At 50.1% G+C, this 17495-nt stretch overlaps 1 protein-coding gene across 2 annotated transcripts in view; it reads right to left on the bottom strand.

Moving 5' to 3' along the window:
• Positions 1-16179: 16179 nt before the first annotated feature.
• CECR2 (CECR2 histone acetyl-lysine reader) overlaps positions 16180-17495 on the bottom strand; it is a 98262-nt gene continuing 96946 nt past the window's right edge. For both annotated transcript variants that reach the window (XM_075505160.1, XM_075505169.1), the window contains 2 exons: positions 16746-16851; positions 16180-16463 (listed from right to left, as the gene is read on the bottom strand). In XM_075505160.1, coding sequence (XP_075361275.1) covers positions 16458-16463; positions 16746-16851 — 112 coding nt within the window. In that variant the 3' untranslated portion in view covers positions 16180-16457. The remainder of the gene's footprint in view (positions 16464-16745; positions 16852-17495) is intronic.

Here is a 17495-nt window from a genome sequence, read left to right as displayed (position 1 = left end):
GAGCATGAGCGCTTCATCACTCGTGCTCTAAAATCTTTGCATTTTGAAATTTTCATCCTAGCGTAACAGTGACTACTGCTGCAATGAAAGTTAAAGGTGCTAACCTATGAAAAACAGTTGAAATGTTATTACTCCAGCTATGTCAATGATAGTCTGCAGCAGGACATTCCTTGGCCTTGTATGCATGTCAGCAGGCACAAAGTGTTTACTTTCATCTAACCTGAAGCATTTGTCTTTCAGTTCCACTAAGTGGCCTCTTGCGAAGTCATCTGGAGTTGTAAAGTAAATCAGCGCAACCATCTGGCTTTTTTTCTGTTCCTTATTTAATATATTGCTACCATATCTCCCTGCATCTGATCGGTTTTATTGCTCTGTACTAATCATTCCTTTTTCATCTTGTGTTTCCCTTTTTCATTAAGCACCAGCTACGCACGACTGGAAGCGACGGCTGTGTGCACCGGTGGGGTAGGTGGGCTGGAGATGGCTCTCACCTTGCTGCCATGGCAGGCTGGCAGTGGGCTGGTGTCCATCTCATGGGCCAGAGCCCCTGATGCTCCCCACGGAGACAGGCTGGCCACCCGCCGGGGCACCCCAAGCACCGCCATTGCCCCGAGCCATCGGAGAAACAGCAGGGGCAAGGCTGTGCCTGGTGGCAGCCATGGCTCTGCTGTACCTGCTACTCCTTTGCTTTCATCTAAAGCAGCCTGGAGAGGTGGGTGAGGGCACTCACCCCTCTGTGTGTTCCCCAGCAGCTATAGCTATAGGTTAACTATAGCTAACCAGCACTTGCTGCAGGCAGGGAGACAGTGCTTTTCCAGCCCAATGGCTGGGGAGTGGGTCCCTTGTCCAGGTAGGAGACTGCTCTGCTGCACCATTTGCTGGGCATGCAGCATTTCTCTGAAATACAGGCAGAAAAAAATAAAGCCTGTGACATTTCTGCAAGAAGAGCTAGGCAAGAGGCCGTTCAACTTACGAATTATCCGTTGGCTCAGGCGGAGGGGACACCTGATGCAGTGGGAAGATGGGGAAAGTGCATGTTTCCCTCTCCACGCAACCCCAAATGGGAATCCCCCATCTGCAGCACCTAGCAGGGAGGTTTGTGCTTGCTTTGGCTCTGTGCCCGAGGTCCCCGTAAGCCTCCTGACCCCTCCTTAGGGAACAGCGGGTGAAAAGAGGAGAGAGGGAAACCCTTGGAGCTGACCGAAGCTTGGTTGCTTTATTTCTGTAAAGCGGTCTCCACGCTGCTCGGTGAGGTGCTGGCATTTGGGCATCCGCCTTTGCTTTGATTTTTAACCTTTGGCTGGTGATTTAGGCCAGTGGGCTCCAAACGTTTTTGATTGTGCACCCCTATCGATAAAAGTAAATAAAAATATATTGGGGGGCATATACCCCCCTATGTGTGTGTGTGTGTATATATATATATATTTATTTATAAATTATATACATGTACTACTGTACTAACATTATGTACATTATAAAACATACACAAAAATAGAAATTAAAAAAGGATGAGATTAAGATGAAATAAATATTATTTTATTTTATTTATTAATGGTACGAACAATAATTTCTTCCTGCACCCCAATGGTGTTTTCTTCTGCATGCACCCCACTTTGGAGACCTTGGATGTACCAAAAAGGCTTTCCGTGCTGGCGGGCATAGCAGCCCCTGTGCTAGAGGCATTGCATTGCCCCCGGTATGTCTCCAAGGGTCTCAAGACTTACCCAGAGGCGGAGACTGGGAAACCCCCACAGGACTATGAGGAGATAAGAGGGCTGCAGAAATTTGCAGGGGGCAAAGGTGGAGGTCCGAGGGGGATTTCCCAGTCGCCATGTGGAGCTGTAACACCCCTCAGCTCCTCTCAGCCGTGCAGGGTGGGGTGGGAGGTGCAGGGGTACCGCAGAGCCCCCCCAGGTGATGGGTCCCTTCGCCTCCCACCCCAAGAAGTGGCAAATCCCAGGGGCAGGGAAGCGGGACGGGAAACCGCAAGGCACCCCACGCTCATCCCCCTGCTGCTGGATGCTGTTAGTGGGAGCGAAGGGTGCCTTTCCCCGCTGGCACGGCCCGGGCTTCAGGGAGTGCCAAAGACGAAAAGGGGTTTGGAAAGCAAACAAAGGAAGGGAAGGAAAACATCTTGGAAAGAAGATAGAGAGCATACGTTATAAGTCTTTTGGGAGGCGCAGGGGTGAGTGCGCGCACGCGTGAATGGAGGATGCAGTGAGCAGCAACTTTGATCTCCCAGGACATCTGGCATGTGGGCATCCGCCATACATCTGCCTATAGGGCAGGCCCAGAGACATGTGTGACTGGGAGAGGGGGATGAAAACCCAAAGCAGGATGATCTCTGTTTCCCATGCTCCGTGCACCCTCTCCTTCAAAACAGGCAGGCGGCATCAGCCCCGGAGAAAAGGCAGGCACTGGTGGAGCCAAGCGGCGTCCAGCCCCGGCTCCCCGCTGTTCCCACACTTGCCAATGCTCCGGGGCGAGCGCTGCGGTGCCCAGCCTCAGCCCCCAAAATGCTCTGAGCAACGTGGGAGCTGTGGCTGCGGCATGGAGGGGCTCCTGGGCTGGAGGGAGATCAGCTAATGCAGGGCTTGGGGAAAGGAGAGCAACCTTTGAGGCGTGGGCCCTGGGTTTAATTTCAGTGAGGTCTGAAAATGGGTGCTCTGAGCCCAGACAGCATGACATGCCCTCTGGGGTGGGCACAGGGAGCCGGGCAGGGTGGCGAGGAGGGGTTGTGTTTGGTGTTTTGGCAGCGACGGACCCTAAACGCGAGGAGGCCCAGGGCTAGCACCCGGAGTACGAAATCCCCTGTGCGACAGCCCGAGCCTGCAGCCACTGGCCCCGTTCAGCTGCAGCGATGGTCACCATGTGGTGGGATGTCAAAGATGTTGAGCCCCAGCGCTGCTGAGCCAAGCGCTTTAAAAAAAATCCTGAGAGATTTGCTTACAAGGGAAAAGGGTTTGTTTCCCCTTGCCATGTGAGCAGGGAGGGGGTTCAAGCTTTTCTTTACAGGCAACATTTTAAAATGAAGAAGATTGTCAAGTAACATCACCTGCAGCTTGGCAAACAGAGAAACCAGCCCTGCCTGGACTCGTGCCAGAGTCACAAGCTTTGGCAATAAGCACTTCTGGCAGGTTACTGGCCTTTCAGGGGGCTGAATTTGGGTACTTTTGTCCCTGCTGAGAGTAACAGCCCTGTCCCTGCAAGGCCCCCAGACCAGGGCAACTTTCCCCGAACTGCTGCAGCAGAGCATGCCCCACCGTGACCCCCCCACCATGCCACCAAATCACAGGTGTCCCCATTGCACGATGCCCACGTTGGACCACGGCCCACTGGTGTTGGGGACGTGCATGCAGACAAGGGCAGATAAGAGGGTCGGGTTTGGTGCAAGTCAGGCAGCGAGTACACAGGTGTAGAGGGGAAAATCAGAGGGGGGAGAAGAGAGCTGCAGAGAAGGGGCATCAGCATCCACAGGCTACAAAGTGGGAGAGGAGGGTGATGCCTCCCAAGGGGTCTGGTTTGTCTCCTACAGACTTTCTGGGGAGCTCGTGTGTGGCTCCCTCTTCCTCCTCCTAGTTTGAGGAGCTGCCTCCCACTCCAGGACGAGGTTTTTCAGTTCAAGACGTAAAAGATCTGTCTCTTCTCCTCCTCCCCAAGCTCAAAGGAGCCTCATCAAACAAGGAACCAAGCAGCACATTTCTCCACATCGTGGTCTGCCGTGCCTGGAAATCAGCACACAGCTCCTTCCTAGAAAAAAAAGTACCCTGGTTCCCATGCAAGGGGTCGGTCTGGAAAGGATGGACTGGGTATTGCAAGGCCATGCTTGGTGTTACACAAGGGGCCAGGTGAGATACTGAAACCCTCCCAAAATCCAGAGGCTCTCCAAGGGCTTGGCCAAGGCAGGTTTGTGACAGAGTAACTTCCCAAGGGAATCTGCGTTTAGCAGCAGGGAAGTGTGGTAGGATGCATTTCCCTAGGGAAGCGGAGATCAGAGGGAGGGGAGACGGGGCAGGCGGCCAAGGGAAGCGGGGTAGACTGGTATGCACAGGCTGCATTTCCTCAGGGGAGATTCATTTCATATGCAGGTATGTCTTCAAAGGGGACACCCGGGTGCAGGGGAACCTGTGCTCCTGGGATGAATTGCCCCCCTGGGAACTTGAAGGGGAGAGGCAGGAGCTGTTTCCCAGGGGATAGTTCTAGTTTGCCACTGATTTTCCTCACGAAACGTAGTGGTGCAGGATCTTCCAAAAGCCCATGAAGCCTGGAAATGTCAGGGAACATTAGCGGCCAGGGCTTTGGAGGCGGTAAATCTGCTGGCATCTCCCATTTTGTCCAAGTTCCTGCTAAAAGTACGGTCCTGATGCAGCTGGCTGGTCTGCAGGGCTGGCTCTAGGCACAAGTCCTGCAAGACATCTTTCCCCACTCTGCTGATGCAGCAAATCGCGATCCAGCATCCCTTTCGGGAAAGAAAATTAAAACAAACTCTCTCAGATCTCTCCAGCAGGAGTGTATCGTGTGGCAGATGCAGTGCAGTTTCCCTCACTGAATCCCCCATCAGGAAGCTTGGACCGTCAGCTGAACCAGCAGCGAGGCGTCCCCCCTGCCTCTTGACCAAACCCGAGGGGCAAAGGGGTGTCCTCGTGCCCCTTGGACAGGCACCCCGCCTCTGCCGGCCAAAGGCAGCCCTCTCTCCCGCCCCTGGCGCGGGCCAGGCGAGGGTTTGATGGATTGCAATCCTCCTCCGCCATGGTCAAAACAAAGGTCGTGGCCTGAGGAAATTGCAAACAACTTTTGCCCACCAGCCCCGGAAGAACGGGTGTATTTGTGACAAGGGGGTGAACTTTTTACGATCCCTCCGCCCTGGCAGCTTCTTTGGGAAAGGAATTTAAAAAAGAGCAGCGGGCAGGGAACATGTGGCCTCCCGGTGCTGACAGAGGAGGAGGGGGCAGCCCCGAAACGCTGCTGCTCCAGGCCCCCAGCGAGCCCCTGCCCCTTCCCACCTTCTCCACCTCCTCCAGCAAAACTGCTCTGTCTCCTCTCTGTTGGGCAAGCAGAGGGCCCTCAGGGCTCCCCATCTGGGGGCCGGTTTTTAGGGCTCTTGTTATGGTACACAACAAGTTTGCAGTTTTTGGAATGTTGGGAGACCCTAACATTCATTATGCGTGTGTATAAACATATATATAACAACACTGCACCCTCAGACTGAGCTTATGGCTGGCAGCAAGGCATTCGGGTCCGTTCCTGCCTGCCAGGGATGCGGGCTGCCCCGCTGGGTGAGCAGTTTTGCTTCACCTTTCTCTGCTTATGCCTCCTCCACCAAACAAAAACTGCAGCTTCAAGGGCTGGAGGCGATATAGGAGGGTCTCATCCCTCAAGAGATCCCCACCTGCTTGGAGACGTTGCATTTTACTTCTCAATGTGAGATAAAATCAAAATCTTGAAATGATGAGTGGATATATTTTTTCTAGTACCTATAACTAAACAAAACATTTCTGTGAATAGAAACCATTCATTTTAGCCTAAATCTGAGTCCTCCTGAGCTACCCTAAATGCCTTAGTCCTGCCTTTCTGTGTGAGGTGGTGTCTCCCATGCTAAATAGTGGTGACTAATAGGAAAATTCAAGATGGGAACAACCTGCAGGATTCTTTATTTTTAGGGAAATACACAAAAAAAGAAAAAAATTCTCTAGAACACTGATGGGTGCTAAGGGCACTCCAGTTCTTCCCTCGCTGTTAGGCACCCCCCCAAAGACCATCAGCTCTAGCAAAGGCTTCCTGGAGTTGGAGCTCCCCCAGGGGCTGCCCTGTGATGGGGGTGGGGGGCTGCCATTTATTTCCACACCCAAACTAGGCACTAAACTGATTCCTATTGAAGCCGATTCATCCACCCATCCCCGGTCCAAGCCTGCACAGATTAGTGAGGTGCTCTGAGGTGGCTGGACGCAAAGCTGGAGGTGGGAAGCATCCCAGTTCTCGGAGAGAACTGGGCTAGAAAGGAAGTCGAGAGTTTAAAGCCTCAGCCTAAAAGCTCAGGAAAGCTTGCTCTTAGTACAAGGGGGTAGCTTTGCTAACCCGTGGAGGGAAGGAAGGAGGAGAAGAAATGAGAGTTGTGGATAGCAGAAAGTAGGAAGAAAGGTAAAAAATTAAGGGGACACGTGGCCTAGCTTGATACCGCCTGTTACACTCATGATAGCATCTTGTCAAGGTTAGGACGTGGCATTTCCTATAGCACAGATAAGCTTTGTCTTCGCCTGGGCTGCAAGGCAGCTCTAAAAGCAGCGACTTTCCGCCCCTTCCCCGGGACTGGTTCCAATTAGCGCCGGCTCCGCTTAGCGCTGGCTTAGCCCCAGGATTAGAAATCTCCCCCTGCCAATCCCCTCTGACCCAAACGCTTCCTGGGACTGATGGGGCGACCAAATTCCTCCCCTTCCTAAATTGGACAGCTTGCTCTCGTCACCCCGAACTCTGGCCCCCGCGGGGGGGAGAGGGGGAAGGGGGATACGTGACAGAGAGCAGCCCTTCGCTCGCCCACGGGAACAACTTACCTCGCCCCGACTTGGAGGAGACAACGTTCTCAAACAGCCTTTGCAGGGCACAGAGCTGCGGCCGTGCCAGGAAGCGCCCGCCGGGATGCTTGGCTTCACCCACCTGGCCTGGGCAGCAGGGGCAACTCCCACACCTGGCTGGTGGCTTTGGGGTGCTCGAGACGTTGGGGTGCAGCAGATCGCATCTCGGGCTCCTCCAAACACCCAGGAGCGGGAAGGTGCCAACATGTGCTCCTGCGGGCTGCTTTGTGCATAAAATATGCAAGTATGTGGTGGGATAAGTCGCTCTCAGACCAAGCCTTGGAAGGTACAGCGAGTCCCTGAGCAGCCCCAGGAGCAGGGATGCGCTGGGGATTTACAGTCAGCTCGTGACCAATTCATTCACTTGGGCTCCTTTGCCTGTCTTTGTAAAATGCTGGTGACTTCAGGGGATGAACTCACTGCTTAGGGCACACAGAGGGAAAGAAGAGCTATGAGGACAGGATGAGGCCCCTGGTTTGGCCAGCAAGTGTTGGGTCTCATGTCGCAGAGAAATGTTTTGTGAACATCTCGTTGCAGAGGCAGCTTTGGTGCCGTGAGCCGGAGGAGTGCGCTGGGCTCGGGAGCAGCCCCAGCCCCAGCAAGGCTCCTCCAGGAGGGGCAGACAGAGCCCGTGGCGTAAGCAGGCTGCTCTGCAAAGCTGTTTTGGCAGGAGGAGATGTGAGCAAGAGCATCTGTTACCAGCCCTGGAGGAGACAGAGGGAGCTTTCACCAGCTAGAGCTGGGGAGGAAAGGGAAGGCGCACTCAGCGTGCACCTGGGAGCCTTCGTGCCCCCGGCCTTCTGCCGTTCGTCCCCTGTGCCACCTTTTGCTGGCACCAACTTTTAAGGAAAATCGCCTTGATTTTGTCCTGATGAAAAGCTGCTGAATCAGCAAAATTGAGCAAGTTATTTATTCAGGGACCAGCTGAGCAAGGGCCAAGTGCAAGCTGCCCTCATGCACCTACAGCGGGCACCTTCCCACATGAAACGGTACAGCCAGTTCCCAGTTTTGGTGCCGAAACTCACGCGAGAAAGTCTTTCAACACCTCTCTGCTGGGAGGGCTGCAACCACTGCCCCATCTCACGTGGGAGATTTAATAAACAGCAAACGGCAAGCGCCGTTTTGGGTCCAATATGGATTGGGACCACTGCACATGAGCTCAAAAGGCTTCTCATTCCTCTAAGAGCCCCTGAGGGCTGTCATACCCTATGCTGCTTAGCATTAAAGCAGCACAAAAGAGAACCATGTAGGCTAAATTAATTCCTCCTCCATCACACCTTGGGCTTCACTCAAGGGCACCCTTTTTAAAGCAAAGGGAGGTTTCACGCAAGTTTTGGGGAAAGGTCTACCTGTGACCCAAGTCGGCACGGTGTTTTGGGGAGGGGGGCAGGCTTTCCAGCGCACCTGAGCTGCAGACAAACCCGCAGCACACCAGGGACTCAGGGGCAAAGCGGTGACACCATCTCATTTCCACAACTGGGTTGTTCGTAGGCAGACAGCTGTGTTTCGGAAGGGGAAATGATCCCAATTAGCTTTCCAGGTGCTCTTTTGTAAATGGCTTTCAGGTGGTACAACTGGGCCTGACTGCAGTCCAGGGCTTTGTCTCTCTGAAAAAAGCCCTCTGTGTTCCCCTCCCGCCCCCATCCGCTCCCCCCTTACAAAGGAAGAGAAAGACCATCCAGGAGACAAGAAAACACACATACAGCATAGGTGATTGCTATTTTAAGAACGTACTTTATACAAAATAACCAATTCATATGGAAATAAAATCTACAGACCTCCAAGGATCAAGCTTTTAAAAAAGTTCTTTAAAAAAATTACCCAACACACAGTATTAAACTAACTATTGAGGTAACTGTCGCTCTTGGGGAACAAAGGTAATCAGCAGACCAAGACAAAATATACACAATATAAAAATAAATAGCATTCCCCTTTCCAGTATTGACCAGGAAAGTTCACACAACTTTGCAGCAGCAGGAGAGAGAAGAGGATCCCTGACACTGTGCTCTACAGGACGGGGAGGGAGGCGCGGGGTGAGAGCCGGGGCTCCTGGGCACCAGGCGATGGAGAGGTGCAGGATCTGAGTCCCCACTGGGGAGAGGAGCACTGGGGCAAGCAACTCCAGCATGAACTCCTTCCACTGAGAAATTTGGGCTATCAAACAGCACAGGCAGCCGGCCAGCTCAGTTTCTAACCAAGCCGAAGGACCAGCCCTTGAGCGTTAAGTCCCACTACCCAGCAAAACACCCCAGTGCAAAGCCCCATGCAGGTCAGATTCCCCCCACTGAAGGATGCAGGCAGGGGTTGTTTTCACAGCTTGGTGTGGGAGGACTCTGCCGCAGCATCAGCTCACCTTCCCGTTGCCCTGGGACAGTTGCAATCAGTTGACAAGAGCCAGGATTTTGCTCCCATGGCCCCTAGGCCCCCTCCCCGCCCAACAACAAAAAACACAGCAACATAAGAACAGCCTCACCCAAAAAGAGAAAGGCCCCCGTTTTCTCCTTGTGCCCCCAACAGACAGATTACATTCTTTACAAACTTACAATAATACAAAAAAACCCCCCAACGTCACCCACCTTCAGAAAAATGGACGTAGTGGCATAGGCTCTCCCGCTACCTCCCCCATCAATGGCAAGTGAAGCAGCAGTGGGTTGCTCTCCTCCCCCAGATGCATTAAATCAGCTGTGCACCCACCCCTCACTCTGCGGCAGCAACAGTGCTCTGCTTCATGGACGAGGTTCAACTTTACCAACTTGCTCCCTTCCCTTTCTACCTTCCCAAACACAGAGGAAGCAACCAGCTCTCCCCCAGCTACCTAAATCAATCCAAACAGTCACTGGGAAAGCAGGAACATGGCGTAGATAAAATGCAGGGCTGCAGAAAGCACCTTGCTTCCCATTCAGACTGTGAAGCCCCCCAATGTTTCATAGCCATCCGCTCCCTGAAACAATATGGGAAGGTCAAAGTTGCACTGCTGCATGTTATTATTGCTCAGAAAAAATCAGGCAGCGGTGTTCATTGATCTATCCAGGAAGAGAGGCAACAGCTTTCACGGTTGTACACAGTATATATTTTTAACCTAAGCCCCCTGGGAGGTAGACACACCAGGATCCTGCGCGGGAACCCTGCATAGGGGCCACGAGCAAATCCTTGTGCTGGCAAGGGACAGATATTGCTGTGCCAGGATGGCAAACCCCGGGGACACACGGGAGAACACCAGTGAGCCACTGAGGACACCTTAATTTCATGAGAAGAGTAAATGTGTACTCCCCACCTGCTTTCTATATGCGTGTGCAGAGGAGACAGCTGGCAAGTTCAACCTTCTGCCCTTCTACTCGCGTGGGCAGTGAGCTTTCATCTCTGCACATGACAGCAACTGACTGCAGCAAAGTGAGCAGAGGGAAAGAAACTTGAAAGCTAGGAAGCAAGGAGAGGGGAAGTGTTGGTGCATGACACAAAAGGGGATCAGAGGACTTTCCAGGCTGAAAGTTGTGGCCCAAGCTCCTGTAGCTGCCTGGCTGGCTTCAGAAAGGGAGATCGCTCCTCTGACGTACTCAACAGTGTTTGAGTGCACTAGGTGTCTGCTTGCCTTTTACTGATTTGAAAGCCAAAGGAGTCCCTCTAATGGCCCTCTGGTCTAACTTTGTCTGCAACAAGGGAATTTTGCCCACACAGAGTCAGTTCCTCTTTTATTTAGAAGATATTCCACTTATTACCCTTCTGCTAGTGAGCCAAGTGTTTCCAAACAAACGGGGCAAAGGACAGAGGGACTTGCTAGGGTTGGTGAAAATCCCAATTAAACCTCAGCCCTAATTAATCCTTCGTCCCCTCTTCCACTGGTGGATGTCGCTCTTGCTCTCTCCTGGATGCACTGTCCTCTTTGACATCCACATTTCAAAAAGAGGAAGACCTTTGCCAAAAGAAACCTAGGCCACTGCTGCAGATTAAGGAGAAAACCCCCAGTCGATGCAAGGCCAGCAGCGTTAAAACTAGAAAACGCTCCATGGTCTCTCAAATACTGCATGTGAGCCGAGGCAGGAGAGTAATCAAAAAGGATATGGCATCACACAGCTGGCTACACCTGTGCTTCGAAGGTACACTTGGATGTTACTATCTAGTTTTAAATACATACAACCCTGTCCTGAATTTCCTTGCGTAGGAGTGAACTGAGCCTTGCTCTTGTCATCCCAGGAGCTCCTATTTGGAGACAGCTGGAAATGGGTCCCCCTCAGCTCTTTTTCAGAGAGGGAGGTGGGCAGTGGAGAGTGAAAACCAGAACACGTAGTTCATTATGTGCTGGTTAAAAGCGTTTTCCTTCCGCATGGGCGGCAGGGGTCCTGCCAAGCCCGAATGTGCTTTACCCCATCTGTATGTTAAACAGGTACAGATGGGGAAAGGCTGGAAGGTCAATGTTTGAGATGCTTTCTTGGTTACAATAAGTACACGCTCTTAAAGCTTGTCGCATGGCCTGCAGCTGCAATGTTACTTTCATAGCCTGCTATCTCAATCTTGGCCTTACAGAAAGGATACAGCACTCACACACCTGCTCTTCAACCACCAGTGCCGGACTTAAAGCGAAACAGGAATTCTGCAAGAGCAAACTCCTCTACCACCAATGCACTGCCGTAAAAACTTTTTAAGGGGTTGCTCCGATTAAGGGCAGACGCAGTTGCACGCGGTTGCTCTACAGCGAGGGGAACTGGGGGCAACCACACCATCAGAAATTCCCCTGTTTGTCTTCTCCAAGCCACCCCTTGGGACGGCTCTTCCCCATCACTCGGTTCAGCACCTTCTCCAAAACTCCACAATGCACATGGCAACACCATTTCCTTGGAAAAGGAAAGCCAACAAAGCTATCGAGAGCAAAGCAACAGACCTGGCTGAACACAGAGATGCACAGAAGACTGACAGAGATCAGTAGAGGTTGTTTTCTAATTATACTTTCATATTAAATGGAGAAGTGTTGGGGTGAGAAGCTGCAGGAGAACTGCCTCAGTCAGCAGAATGAAAGACAGCGTCTGTGACTAGCTTTCAGATAAGACATCAAGAAGCTGATAGCTCTCCAAGACCCCGAGAAACCACACTTCCAAAAATATACACAGGAGATTCGTTTCAGAAAGTCTGCATGGGAAAGGCATTTGGCAGACAAGAAAGGATCAGAAGCTCTTCCAAGAAAAGTGTCTCCATGTACTTTAAAGTCACAAATCAAACCAGTTGGGCCTTGAAGCTTCAAATTTACTTTCCTCTTTTGTCCTCCTCATTGCAGGCTGGTGCCTTGGATTGCTACTGAGTGGTTTGGTGGGTCACACCATGGAATTTATAGACTGCAAACTTCTGCTGGACACAGCTAAAAATCACTGTGAAGCCTCAGTGACTGGCCTTCTTAAAATACTTAAGTTGAATTGCCAGGGCCTGTAGTGCTTAGATGCCTGAAGCATCCAGAGTCCCAGGGGAAGCTTATACAAGGGCATTTATAATGGCAATTGAACATCTTGGGAGCTTGGGAACACCACACACCACTTGCAAAGGGTGAGGCGGTGGGGAAAGCAAGATGCTAAAAAGCCCAAGTAGCATACAAAGCTCTTCTGAGAACATTGGAAATTTTTGGCATGCTCAAGCATGGTCAACATCATATTTGTTCTATGTATTATATAGTCTCGTTTAACATGAAATCCGTAATTACAGCAAAACACAACCTCTGTATGGGAAAAGTAATAGCTACAGGAAACTTTCCAAAGTCACTAGCTCAAGATGCTTGCTGAAGAAGGACCAACTGGTAATACACTATGCTACAACAATGCTGGGGGATGAGAAAGAGGGCTTCCAACCAGGGTCCAGAATTTCTCTGTATTGTGTTAAAATATTATTTAAGATAGGGACACTAGTATGGCACTCAAAAGCCAGGGTATTTTAAAATGCCGCTACCTTTCTCCTGCACTGTATGCCAATCCACAGCAAAAACTACCACTCTGTACATAAAGAGCTGCCATTTTACTCTCTTCTAAATCCCTCCTTAAACCCATTTCTTTCACAATATCTACAAAACAGCCCTGTGCAGCATGGGGTGGGAAAGCATAAACGATAAAATTCACATTTTCTGCTTCTCCCTGTGCATTTCCACTGGTGTTCCACCCCAGCAATCTGCTCCCAGCCCCGTGCCCTCTGAGGGGTGCCAATTTTCTGTGATTTGCTCAGATTGTACCTAATAAGATAGAGCTCTGATTTTTGGGGCATCCCTAGATGTCATCATAAAAAGAAAAAAAAAAAAAACAAACCACCACCAACCAAACACTTATGAACAAAGCATTTGAAAGTCTGGAAACTCCGAGCTAAGATTCCACAAGCAGCGCTCTCTCTCTTAGTGTGCCCTGTCCCCAGGATAGCCCTATCCCTGTAGCCCAGCCATAGTTACCCCTACACTATATTAGTACTTTTCTAATATAAACCATGTGTCCTCACAACAGCAGCTCATTAGTCACTTTAATAAGAATTACTGACTACATCAAAAGCCATTTACCTAGAAACCCTCCCAGGAGGAGTCAGCTTCACTACTCTGTTTTGTCTACCATCTGCAAGTCAAACCCTTCTCCTAGATTTCCATTATGTCAGGTAAGGGATAATATCTTCATGTCACACACTCCATATAGGATCCTCAGGGTATCTATCACTGTCTAACACTCCACTACCCTCTCCAGGCAGACCACAAGCAATTCTTGCCTTTCTTATTTGTCCCGTTTTGATCTGGGCTTGGTACTCATCCAGATACCGTGACCACTAGAACCATGTTTTCAGTGCCAGTTCTAGCTGAAGGCCAAGAGTGCTTCAGCTTGGTTGGGTTTTTTTTATAGCTTCTAAAAACCTCCTGTTCAACAAAGTTCACAATGAGCTGAATGAAAGGCACTTCAAATATTCGGGTAACTGCCTGTGATACAGAAGACACAGGCTGAAGTATGGCAGGAGTTGTTTGCAGAATCTACATTCACATTTCCAGAATTTCGAATACTTTGCTACAAGTTATATTTTACAATTCCTCTATTTTTAAATGCGCTATTTCCAATTATTTTGATCTCTACAATGAGAAGCTTTACAAGGAGAAGCAACCGTGTTTTTATTTGTCCCAGGTTTATCGTCTTGAAGAGCACTTATACTTGCACAGTTTTTCATAAATACCTACTACTGCTTCAGTACCTTCATTCAGGGAAGGATCCAGACTTGCATTTCCGAGCAGCTGGGGCACCTCTGAAAACCCACTGCCAGCTGACAAGCCAGCAGCAGACCCTCAGACCTGGGACAAATTTGATGAGCCATACCATAAAGTTCTTGGCTAGGGAGAGCAGTTACCCACTTCTCAGTCAAAGGACAACCTTCAGGATCACCTATTCCAGTTTATACCAATCCACCAGTGACAACTGCTCCCTGACAGATGAACACAACTGAAAAAAAAACCATCAAAAAAAATCTCCCTTTCTTAATGTAATGGTGTCTATAGATAGATATTGTAAGTAATTCACATTATATTCCTTTATGGAGAGGCCAGCTGTCCCAGGCAACTCACTGGACTAAGCAGACAGCAGCTATAGTTCACAGGCTAGCTGCAGCAGTGAGTAAGAAGAACTGCGTTTATAAACATGCTTGTGGGAATAGCATGAAGAAGTTTAACTCCTGTTAGGCTTGGAAAATGCCTTGGCCCTACACAGCTCATCAGAGGTAAAAGTACTATAGCAACAGAGCAGTGAGACTCATTGGTAAGAGGACACTAACGTGACGGTCCTTCCTTGTTCTAACTATTTCAAAAAAAGAGTATTTCTCATCTTTTAGGCTTTTGTGCTTCTAAAAGCTTAGGACAGAAAGAGTAATGGCTCAGTCAGATGCTACTTGCCATTTGCTCAAACAGCTTTGCCAGCACATGGTAGATCTACACAGCAGGACAAACATGGTGCAGTCGTGCATGCTAGTGCAATCCAGCTAAAGATACAGGTGATGGCACCATCCAAGACAACAAAACAGCCAGAAAAATCCCCCAGAAACCTGGAGACAAAGACCTTCCCCTAGCTGGTACCACAGACTAAAGGGCATGCTGCTCTTTCCTCACTTCTGCTGCCACTTGTGCTTTTGCTAGCACAATTTGTCCAACACATTGGCACATCCTCCTTTTAACCATACTGCTGTCCCTCCAGTGCAACCAGCAGCCTGCCCACTAGGGCTGTGGTCCCAGCAGATCTTGCTGCCCAGTCTTGTAGTGTAGCAACTCGCTTGTTTTACCCCAGCTCCCCAAGAATAATCAACTGTGTTTGTTTGTTAGCTTTCAGATTTGAATAGAGGCAGATGAGATTCCTCCCAAACTCATTTGCCAAACCTACATTTGAACGCCAGTGGGTGATGAAGTGCTGGCGTGTGGGGTTTCCCAGTGCAGTACTGCAACTGGTGAGGAAAGCCCCTGCAGACTGCACACAGCCTCTGAGGGAAGCCGCCACTAGCCTCATAGGACCTGCTGCTACGTCATCAATGATGACAAGTTAAGCCAACTCAACTCGAGCACGCAGCCCTCTCGTCCCTCAACCCCTGAGCCATGCCACCTCAACATCTGATTTTGAATCAGTGCTTTCTGATTCATCCGCAACTTGCAAACCCCAAATTCAACTCCATAGGCCAACAAGTGGCTCACACTGCAGTAAACCAACCATTCCCCCAAAGCAGCCTCACACTCCTCCTGCACAGGCAACTGCGAGCGGTCAGGAACCCTGGGGTACTTTCTGCTTCGCTGCTGCTAAGAAGTGAATATAGCCAAGGATCAGAGAAAGAAAGGTGGGGACTTGGCTCCTCTCCTTGGACAGCAGGGCAGTACAGATTTGCAGAAAATTTGTTCTACTGGATAGGTAGGCTCCACCCCCAGCTGCACCGGTTTCACTGAAAGAAGTCTAAGATGACCAGTTATGCCATTTTCTGTTTTCTAGAGCATACATTTCTCCTATCAGAAAGGCAGGGAGAAGGGTACTATACTAGCAGAAGGGACAATGCCATGAGTGTCCTGTCCTGGTTTCAATTCCTGGTCCTGGTTTCCTTGTTCCCCCATGATGACAGGAGCTGGAAGTGCACTCAGGCCCTGGATCCAGAGGGGTGGAGGTGGGCGTGAGGGGGGAAGGAGGAAGAAGACAAGAGAGAGAGGAGGACACATTATGCTCCTGAGCAATTCCTGCTATTATGTCAACCAACCGTCAGGTCATGTCTCGGTTGCAGAGGACAGGAAGGAGGACAGCACGTCATCTATCACACGTTCCCTCACCTCTCCCCACTCCCCCCAAACCCTCACCCTATCCTGAAAGATTTCAGTGTGATATGATTGTAAACAGTTAAGGATTCCTCCAGTGCTAAGCCCACTACAAGCTGGGCCCACCCCCTCCCCCATTATGTACAATACATTCACCAACAACAGAAATTTATTTAAAAAGGCAACAGGTTAAATTCTGTAAACTGGATCCAGCTCCAAAACACACACATTAATACTACAAGTAAAATTCCATCATCATCCTCTTCCACCCTGAAAAATATACCTGAGTTTAGCAGTCAATGAAAGTTTCCGCCCCCACCCCCGCCCTCCCCACCCAAAAAATCCCTCAAACCCTGAATGAGACGCAGTCTCCGGTCATGGAAAGCCACTAGTTTGCGATGCTTTGCTTGCCCTGCGGTGGCAAGCCAGCTGCTTGGCTGGCTGGGGCCCAGCACCGCTCCAGGTTTCCAACACAAAAGCCGTCGCGGCACCATGTTCCACGGACCCAGGAAGCTACATGCTGCTTGGGCGAGGGGAGGGTGGGAGGAAGGCCTGCCCCTCCTCCCCCTTGTCCAAATCACGTGTGGCTTTCGTCTTCGTGAAGTCCTTCCTTCCTTGGACTAGCTCTGGAAGAGGAAGAACAAGAGTTAGAGGCTTTAACTGACAGCTTTAGAAAGGAACAACTTCGCGATTGCATGCCACCAGTTCAAAGCTAGCACTATCTGTCCACCCAGGTTACGTTTTACAGTCAGCTAAGACTACAGAGACATCCCCAACTCCTCTGCAGAGCAGAAGTTCACTTCCCAGCTTCCTCCAGTGCTTCCCACTCCCATCCAACGTTTCACTCCTTTAACCGGTGGGAAGAGAAAGACTCGCATTTCAACTCTGCTCTCTCTAGCAGCCCTTACTTGATCCAGAGGCAACACTGATGGTTTTTGTGGCGTCAAATCTTCCCGGGACATGGTTGCTGTAGGCATCTTCGGGAAGGGAACTTGAGCCTGATGCATTTGCATTCTGGAGCCAGGTTGAATGGAGAGAGTTTTAGCACATGAACATCAAGAGCAAATCCCATCTACTTGGTTGAAGGCATACATACAACATTCGCATACAAGCATGCATCTCGTGTATTCGTCTTTCTGGCTTCCCCCGAAAACACAATCTTTAATCCATGCCACCCCCCCAATGACTTAGTTGTAAGCCAAGCCCCCTGAATACTTGAAGAAGGACTGTCATGCTGGGACTATGACAAAACAGTAGCAGTGGAAGCACATTTATAAAATCTGAACAGGGAATTTTTGGAGTAGCAGAATTTTCCACTCGGGAATAAAATGTGATACACACAATCTCAGTGAGAAGTAATTTTCTGTGAGGGAAATTTGAGACAGAGAGGAAGGGCAAAGCAAAAGGAGGGAAAAAAGGGGGAAACATTAAAGTAAAGGAGTTCATAACAAGTTCATAACTTTAGTGAACTATTCTGCCCTGCTATGAGAAAGATGCAATAAAATTCTTGCAAAGAAAATGGTAAGAGCTCATTTGATTAAGAGATGCACAACTCTGGATGACACATTAACAAATCACTGTCAGATAAAACAAAGTACTGGTGTGGGGATGAGATGGATGGGACAGGCTAACAGGTCTCCACGATGGCTATTGCTACT

This window comes from Mycteria americana, chromosome 1, assembly GCF_035582795.1.
Source record: "Mycteria americana isolate JAX WOST 10 ecotype Jacksonville Zoo and Gardens chromosome 1, USCA_MyAme_1.0, whole genome shotgun sequence".
Classification (NCBI taxonomy): domain Eukaryota; kingdom Metazoa; phylum Chordata; class Aves; order Ciconiiformes; family Ciconiidae; genus Mycteria; species Mycteria americana.
Note: the sequence above shows the minus strand (reverse complement) of the source record. Positions and strands in the feature narration are given on the sequence as shown.